This window comes from Pseudorasbora parva, chromosome 9, assembly GCF_024679245.1.
Source record: "Pseudorasbora parva isolate DD20220531a chromosome 9, ASM2467924v1, whole genome shotgun sequence".
Lineage (NCBI taxonomy): Eukaryota > Metazoa > Chordata > Actinopteri > Cypriniformes > Gobionidae > Pseudorasbora > Pseudorasbora parva.
The window spans coordinates 19,175,942-19,185,462 of NC_090180.1; the positions used below are offsets into that span (position 1 = coordinate 19,175,942).

The window sequence follows — 9,521 nt, forward strand, 5'->3', positions numbered from 1 at the left end:
GGACAGGCATAACTACAGAATTCAGAAGAGTGGTCTCGACAGACCAAGGCTCTGGAAGGGCGATCTCGGCGGGGCGAGACTCTGGAATGTGGACAGGATACATTACAGGACTCTGTACGGGAGATGGAGTCCTCTGGACTCTCGTTGTCCTCGACACTCCCACAGTGAGGGAGGACAGCAGCAGCATCTGCCCGAGTATATCCTCCATCCCACTCCAGAAAATCTGTTTTAACATTTCATTGTCCCAGCGTGCCTCATGACAGAGTTCTAGGTAATCCTCCACATAATCCTCCATGAATGGCCGTCTTGTGCAACAAAGTCCTCTTTATCCATTCTGGTCCCAGTCTTCTGTCACGGTGTGTGTGCAGAAACGAAGGCGAAGACAATTCTCAAACTAAGTTAATACAATTCTTAAACAAAGGTTTAAGGAACAAGGTTCAGTTGAGTTATACATACAGAATAGCAACATATTCTATTGACGATACCGACTCAAGACTAAAGAAAATAGGAGAACTAAATAGCAAACAGAAATTAGTTAATTGACAACGACAAGACACCGCTGAACAGAACTAAACTAATAAGCATAACCATGGGGACAGATGAGTGGCGGGAACTGAACAAAGAAACGTGACAAATGAGTCAATGGAACAAAATGGAACATAACTTTGACGCTTACAGTATGGTTAGGAGTATTGTTAGTTGCGTTCAAGTCTGCTATTGGTTTACTTCTATATTTTGCCTATAGTGGTGGTCAAAATTGTGGGCACCCCTGGTAAATATGATCAAATAAAGCTGTAAAATATATGCATTGTTTATCCTTTTGATCTTTTATTTTAATAAAAAAAATCAAACCTTTTATTGAAGTAAAATAATTGAAAATGTGTGGTGTCACAATATGAAATAAATGCTTTTCTCCAAAACACGTTGGCCACAGTTATTGGCACCTCTAGAGTATATTCCCAGTAATATTTTATTTTTTTAGCACACCAGGGTGACAAGGAACATGAAATTGGTCTTGTTTTACATGAGTATACATATAAGGAAGCACAAAGGCCAAGTTCCCTTAATCATCATCACAATGAGTAAAAACCACAGAATATAGTTCTGATGTGCAGCAAAAGATTGTTGAGCTCCACAAAATAGAAAGAGGCTGTAGGAAAATAGCTAAAGCATTGAAAATCCACATTTCCACCATCAGGGCAATAATTAAGAAGCTCCAATCAACTAAAGATGTTCCAAATCTGCCTGTAAAAGGATGCGTGTCTATATTGTCCTAATGCAAAGCGAGGAGGAACGTTTGAGTGCACAAATACTCTCCAAGGAACACACATGGAGAATCGCAAAGATTGGTTGAGTCTTGGGGTCAGAAAGCCTAAAAGACACAAAAAACAACCCCTACATCACCACATGTTGTTTGGGAGGGATTCAAGAAAAATCCTCATCCAGAAACAAACTAGCATATTCAGTTACATATACACAACTGGAACTTCAAAAAGGACCTGGTTTTGTGGTCAGATGAAACTATAAAAATAGGTTTTTGGCAGCAAATCTACCAGATGGGTTTGGTGCAAACAGGGATAAAAAGTACACCATGCCCACGTCTAAAATACCGTTGGATGTTTTATGTTTATGGGCCTTTTTTATTTGCCGGAGGTCCTGGACATCTTGTTCAGATACATGGTATCATGGACTCAAGCAAATACCAATGGATTAAAAATGAAAAACCTGACTGCCAGAAATCTTCTAATGGGCTGTGGTTGGATCTTCCATCAGAACAATGATCCAAAACAAACATCAAAATCAACACAAAAATATGTCACTGGGCACAAAATGAAGCTTCTGCCATGGCTGTCCCAGTTCCCTGACATGAATCCTATAGGAAATGAGTAGGGTGACCTGAAGAGAAGATCTAGGAATCTGAAAGATCTGGAGAGATAAAACTCATCAGGCATTTTAGAAAGGCTCAGGGCTGTTATCTTGGGAAAAGGTTGCAAAATTATTTAATAAAAGGGTGCCAATAATTGTGGCCAACGTGTTTAGGTGAAAAGCCTTTATTTCATTATGTGATTTATCCCACTTTTAATTATTTTACTTAAATGAAAGGTTCGATTTTTGTGAATTATTTGAATAAAAGATCAAACAGATAAAATGATTTATTTTTTACAGCCATATTTTATCATATTTACCAGGGGTACCAACAATTTTGACCACCACTGTATATTTGAATCCTTGATTAAATTACTTTTATTATGTATGTTTACTCTTATGATTATTGTGATGAGTATTCCTTACATTAAATACTTTTTCCATATATTGGCTTGAAACATGTTTAAGTTTAAAGAAACAAGTCAGTTTTGGGGGGAATAGCTCAAAGTAAATATGGGACTGAATTTGATCCTTTTTTTGTACTTTCAGTTAGCCTAGAAATCTAGACGCACCCTAGCGGCAGCAAATTTAATCTGCCCGCAAGTGTCGTCTAGGAACTCTCAATACCCTTCTGAGCTGTATTCCTCTCAATCTGGACGGGCCAATCACATCGTGTATAGAGTCGGCGGGCGGGGCCATAATGACGACGGCCGAGTTGCGTTTGCGTGCTTCTAGTAAACACAGAAACTGGTGAACGGCGGTCTTTCGAATCAGCTTTGACCACGACTTTGGAAGACTTGGAGGTAGGCTTTTCTCTGAGAAAAAAAACAAAGAACGGCACTGAAGTCATTCTTAAAAAGGGAAGATGTGTTCAGAGTTTAGCCGACCGGATACGGTGAATGTTTAATCTATTAACAAGCTCTGTTTCACCTTCGTTGCTCTGGTTGGTGTAGCGCTATCCTATCGCGTACAGAGGGAGTTTGAAAGACAACCGTTTATCCCGCCCCTCGGATTGAGCCCTGTCTATGGTGAGTTTCCAGACCAAACATCTTGATGCGGGTCTGGCTTGTCAGGCTAACTTTCAGTGTGAATAAAAGCAGATAAACATTAGGCTTCTTTGGTTGATTAAGATTTTTGCGGAGCTATTTTGCTTCCGTAAGAAATATAAAATACACATTTACGTGTTTATTTCATTATATTTGCTTCTGTATTTAAATTACAATGAATATTATCTGTTTTCTCAAAATAATTTGTTTCTTCTGCACCAAGTCAGAAATCTCCCCTTCAGGAGCATTTAGGCTATACATATACACCAAATTTTACAGTTTTTTATCTATATTTTGAAGGTGTAAGGAGGGGTTTCTACATAGTGGTCATATAATTAGAATATCATCAAAAAGTTTATTTATTTCACTAATTCCATTTAAAAAGTGAAACTTGTATATTATATTCATTCATTACACACAGACTAATATATTTCAAATGTTTATTTCTTTTAATGTTGATGGTTATAACTGACGACTAAGAAAAAAACAAATTCAGTATCTCAGAAAATTAGAATCCTTAAGACCAATACAAAGAAAAGATTTTTAGAAATCTTGGCCAACTGAAAAGTATGAACATGTACAACACTCAATACTTAGTTGGGGTTCCTTTTGCCTGAATTACTGCAGCAATGTGGTGTGGCATGGAGTCGATCAGTCTGTGGCACTGCTCAGGTGTTATGAGAGCCCAGGTTGCTCTAGTAGTGGTCTTCAGCTCTTCTGCATTTTTGGGTCTGGCATATCACATCTTCCTCTTCACAATACCCAATAGGTTTTCTATGGGGTTAAGGTCAGGTGAGTTTGCTGGCCAATTATGAACAGGGATACCAATGGTCCTTAAACCAGGTACTGGTTGCTTTGGCTCTGTGTAGGTGCCAAGTCCTGCTGGAAAATTAAATCTGCATCTCCATAAAGTTGGTCAGCAGCAGCAAGCATGAAGTGCTCTAAAAAATCCTTGTATACGGCTGCGTTGATCTTGGACCTCAGAAAACACAGTGGACCACATGGCACCCCAAACCATCACTAACTGTGGAAACTTTACATTGGACCTCAAGCAACGTGGATTGTGTGCCTCTCCTCTCTTCCTCTAGACTCTGGGACCCTGATTTCCAAAGAAAATGCTAAATTTAACTTAATCAGAAAACATAACTTTGGAGCACTCAGCAGTCCTTTTTGTCTTTAGCCCAGACAAGATGCTTCTGACATGTTAGTGATTAGGCATCATGCTTTTCTGAAAATATGACTGGTCTCATCTATTAAAATACAGCATAAAGCACTTTTTTATAAGACATCTGCAGGATTTAAATGGACCATAGTATCAATGCTGAAAACAGCTGCAGATTTATAAATGTACCACATGTAATTTGGCTGGAATCAGACGTTTATCTGATGTAAGTCCCCGAATAGAGCAGGGCTGTTTTTGCAGTATTTCATTCAATTGTTTCTGTCAGTCTCTTATACATACTGTGCAAGAGTCCATAGGAAGGGCACAGCTCTTTGTCTTTGAAGACAAAATACAACTTGTGATGAATCAAGACCTGCTTAGGGAGATTTATGATTTGTCTTGGCACCAAATCAAATCGCAGACCCTTTTTAGAGCTTTTGCGAAGAACAAGAAAGTGAGGTTTGCAAAATGCAGGTTTAAATGTTTTTTATTATAAAGAATTTTGTAGTGAGCACATTGAACATGTCCCCCCCCCCCCCCCCCCCCCCAATAATATTCAGTCAATATGACCTGACAGGTGATAGAAATATATGATGATACTTATCTATAGCAACTTTTCTTTGCTAGCTCTCATCCACAGTTAAGCATCTGCTTGACATCCACTTTTTTCCACCATGCAGAAATCAGAAACATTGAAAATTGTTAAATGACAATGGATCACAGTAGATGAACATCTTTAAACATATCATTAAAGAATCACAGTATGAGGATAACATTGGATTCACATTTACTGCGCCTAAAAAGACTTCAGTTGTTTTTTTTAGGCACTGTTACACTGATTTTAGTTAAACAGTTTAGCTTAGATATGCCCCTTGCTTAAGAGTTGAAAAATTGTGAGAATAATAACAAAAAATAAACTTTGCCAGCATGAATCCTACAAGTGTTCACTGTAACAAACACCTCCAGTTGGCAAAGCAGTCACAATAGTGTCATGGTGCAAAAAGAGAGCGAATAGCTCTAGTCGTATGGTAGTAAAATAGTCACCGAACAGTTAATGTCATGTATGATCCATGGAATGCTACATAGCAGTATGTAAATCAAAGATGTAAATCCTGTTGGTGCACAGCTGCTTGTGTGATATATAGCAGTGGTTCTCATATGATGGTGGAACTTCAGGTCTGTTCTAAACAAACATTTGCTAAATGCTAAATAAAAATACAGAAAACTCTGGTAACACTACAATAAAGTCCCATTAGTTAAAGTTAGTTAATGCATTAACATTAACTCACACTTTACAATAAAGTCCCATTAGTTAAAGTTAGTTAATGCATTAACATTAACTCACACTTTACAATAAAGTCCCATTAGTTAAAGTTAGTTAATGCATTAACATTAACTCACACTTTACAATAAAGTCCCATTAGTTAAAGTTAGTTAATGCATTAACATTAACTAATAATGAGAAATACACAAATGTATTAATCTTTGTTAACATTCATTCATAAAACTGAAATTGTTAGTTCATGTTTGCTCATGTACATTAAATAACATGAATATACAACTTTTACTACTTAAAATCACGGTAAATGAAATGCTTTGAACAGCTTTACAGTTGAAATAATACGTTTAAGCAGAAAAATAACGTAAGTGCTTTTAATGTCGGCATGAAACCGAAGATATAATTCTTAAACATAAACATTGTGATGTATATCTGAGTGAAACGACTTCACAAACAAAAGAAAATATAGGGCGGGACCAGTGTTGGGGGTAACTTGAGTTACATTATCAGATTACTTTTTCAAGTAACTAGTAAAGAAATGCATTACCTTTTACTTTTAAAAGTTGCAAGTTGCTTTGTTTTTCCATTTACTGACAGCTCTGCAGAGGCGTTGTGTGTGTAAACATGATGGTTATTGTAGTATAAATGTGAGTATTTACTCATCTCACTTGCACTAAAGAGTCTTCCTCAAAATGAATAAAGTTTTTTATTGGTGAAGTAAATTTAATTTTAACTTTTGCAATCCAGAAAGGCAGCAGAGCTGAAAAGTTTGTTTGAGGTGCGCCTTCTACTGTACATACGTGAATTTGCATTTCCAACCTGATTATTTTGGTGTGAAAGGGTCTTTACACATGGACAAAAATATAACTTTTTTTGTTATATTTAATAATTAAATAATAATTAATAATTAAATACTTTTTAAGGGAATAACAAAACATTACTTTTCAAAGTCAATTTCCCCAACACTGGGTGGGACTTGATTATGTCCATAGGGAATTGCTTGGATGGCTGTGGTTTGTGAGTGACAGATTGTCCCGCCCTCGCGTCAGAGAAAAGATGAGATGGGCAGATAAAAATATATTTAATACAGAAATATTCCATAAAAAAATAAGAATTCATGACGACTTTAATGTAAGTGCAAGTGTAATGTTACTGCTTTTAAATTCTCCCAAAATTGTCCTCATTCACTTCCTTTATAATGCCTCTCTGAAACTTCAATTTATGCTGGTTTTAATGAAAACGAGGGACGAGTCCAAATCATTATTTGTAGTGATGCCAGTTCGATTGAAAATGGATTGAAGGTTGTAATCGAACGCTATAGTATTTTGGCACAAAATAATTTTGGTAGAAGCTTGTCAAATTATACAAATGTCGTCATTTTGTGTGGTGAATTATTGGTTGCAACTGATAGCCCCCTAAATATTTAGAAAATAGTTTCTAAATATTTAGAAACTAAATGTCTAAACTCAATTTTAATGATATTTTTGTTTGATAAACAGAATTGGATGCGTAATGCTGAAGTGAAACAACTAAGAACCACTGATATATTTGTGTGTGTGTGTGTGTGTGTGTGTGTGTGTGTGTGTGTGTGTGTGTGGGATCATTAGATCTTCTTGGGGCAGAGGTGTCCCAGTCTCCAGCAGTGGCAGATGGTGTTGAAGAGCCTGCAGTGGCAGGAAGCACATGGGTCACAGCAGGGAGTGAGCGAGGAGCAGCTCTCCATCAGACCGGCACAGCGCCGCGCTGGAGTCTGGGCTGGAGAAATTGCCTCAGGCCTGAGCTTAGGTCTCTGAAGGACACATATTTTCATGAGAAACGAATAAATGGAGTAAATAACTGCTAATACATTTCTATTAACTCAAGGTTTTTAATGTAAAAAGGATCAACTCGGATTTCCAAGAAGGAATATTATACTGTCGCTCTTGCAGAATGACAGATGTGCATCAGGCCCCTTGGACAATATTGTATTTGTTTTATTAGGCTCCCCATTTTAGGAGACCCTAAATAACAGTGAGGGATGTGTGGAACGTACCACCGCTTGATGTCTCTGCTGAGACAGATAGCGAGTCCTGGCAAAGAGTCTCTTTGGTTTCTCCTGATTCCACACTCCTGTTGGGACACACAAACGCCCTGGTTTAGTACTTTATATATTTACATTAGTGTGTGTGTGTGTGTGTGTGTGTGTGTGTGTGTGTGTGTGTGTGTGTGTGTGTGTGTGTGTGTGTGTGTGTGTGTTTGTGTGTGTGCCTGTGTGACACACATCATGCCACATTTAAGTTTCTAGAAACACAGGTGGCACTTGATAGAGACAGAGATAGATATTTCCTGTCATATCTCCTGTTCATGAGATGCCTGCTGAAAAGAATGAGCCTTTCACTGGAGCTTTTGAGTGCAGTGTATTGAATGGTGAGACTGTGCATGAAAAAATGCTAGAGAAAAAAAAAACGTTTTTCTTCTAAAGCTCATTAGTGACGTTGACAGAAGCTGCAAATCCCTGAGAAGAATCAAAGCCTTTGTGTTTATACAGCATATTTATTCAGGCCTGATTACATATGTGTGAAACCCAACACGTCACCAGAGTGAATGATCTAACGTCATGTGATCAGTATAAAGATGAAACATCATTGGAAGGCTGGAATTATGAAGCGTCATCATATGACATAATTCATTAGTGAATGGCCAAACAGGTGGTTTGGCAAAGGGAACACACACACACACACACACACACACACACACACACACACACACACACACACACACACACACACACACACACACACACACAAATAATATGCAAAGCAGAATATTCTAAATAAATATAATATAAAGACAGAATCAATATTACAAATGTGAGTACCAAGTAGCCTAGTTTACTATTAAATACTATAGTGTATTCAATAGCTCTATAATTATGTTAAATTAATTTGCAGACTATTCAAAATATAATATAATTCATAAAAAATAGAAACAATAGTATTATTATAAAACAGTAGCTATAATTATACTAAAATTACAAAATGTTGGTTTTAGAATGAAACTATTTATATTATTTTCTATATTTAATTTGGAGGGTATAAAACTATTTATTTATTTATTTAATAAAATACAGGCAATTCAAAATAATTATTCTTATAGGTGGACACATATTAACACTACATACATTCTAAAACATTAACTATACTAAACTGAATATTAATTATGGTTTAAAATGGTTTAAATGCTGGCTTCTGGATAAATGAATATTTTGATTCGTTTTAAATAAATAATATAATATGTGTTACCTGTTGTTATGGCCGAGCTGTGGTGCGCCACGTCGTTTTCGTGCTTTTTGCGCGCATCTATCCTGTTAGCCTCGCATGTGATGGACTGAACAACTGCGAAGAACAAGCAGATGAACAGCACAAATCCTTTCATCACTGCCGTCGTCATTTGCCGATCAAATGGAGTCTTAAGGTATGTCGGGTTAGCGTTGGACCGTCCTCATATAGATCACTCAACAAGTGAGGTCTGTGTTGAAGCCCCTTCGCGGGGTTTATAAAGCGAAAACTCACCCACGCCCACTCGAGCACTCCTCATTCAGCTCAAGAATAAGAAAAGACTGTGCCAAAGTCGTGATGTGTTGCCAATCATCAATCATTACCTTAATGCATTAAAAATGAATACAGCGATAAAATAAATAAATCTGACACTATGGCCATAAGCTTCTAGCGTTCACTCTTGAAAATAAAGGCTCTTTTTTAAAAAGGCTCTTTTTAGCATCAGTGGAACCTTTTCATTGCAAAAAGGCTCTTCATAGTGGGAAAAGGTTCTTTAATTTTTTTTAATAGCCTATGTTCCTCACACAAATCAACTGTTCACTGAAAGGTTCTTTGGGGAACCAAAAATGTTTTATCCTTATGGCATCACTGCGAACTGTTGATAGTAGCCTATATTTGGCCTTTAGTGTGAATATGTTAGCCTTCCTATTATTTATAAGCTAGCTGGCTCCAAAACAATGACACAATGGTTGTTATATGGCAGCACTGTGAAGAAAAAAAACTATTTTTGGTTGTTTCTGGCACCTTGATTTTTAGAAGCTATTTAATTAACACTTTGAGGGCCCAGAAAGGTTGTAAAACGTTGTTAAAATAGTCATGTGTCTCCAGTGTTTCAACCTTAATTTATTGAG

At 37.0% G+C, this 9,521-nt stretch overlaps 1 protein-coding gene across 1 annotated transcript; it reads right to left on the bottom strand.

Annotated features, from left to right (window-relative positions):
• Window positions 1-6,270: 6,270 nt before the first annotated feature.
• On the bottom strand, window positions 6,271-8,953 carry asip2b (agouti signaling protein, nonagouti homolog (mouse) 2b). Its single transcript, XM_067453163.1, has 3 exons — window positions 8,635-8,953; window positions 7,386-7,462; window positions 6,271-7,142 (listed from the first exon to the last, which is right to left on the bottom strand). The coding sequence occupies exons 1-3, from the start codon at window positions 8,780-8,782 to the stop codon at window positions 6,957-6,959; spliced, it is 411 nt and encodes a 136-aa protein (XP_067309264.1). The 5' UTR covers window positions 8,783-8,953; the 3' UTR covers window positions 6,271-6,956.
• Window positions 8,954-9,521: the final 568 nt, after the last annotated feature.

Coding starts and splice junctions, on each gene's coding strand:
- asip2b (XM_067453163.1), bottom strand. CDS start 8,782: ATGACGACGGCAGTGATGAAAGGATTTGTGCTGTTCATCTGCTTGTTC. Junction 7,463..8,634: donor CAGCTCGGCCATAACAACAG/GTAACACATATT, acceptor GTGTCCCAACAG/GAGTGTGGAATCAGGAGAAA. Junction 7,143..7,385: donor AGCAGAGACATCAAGCGGTG/GTACGTTCCACA, acceptor TGTGTCCTTCAG/AGACCTAAGCTCAGGCCTGA.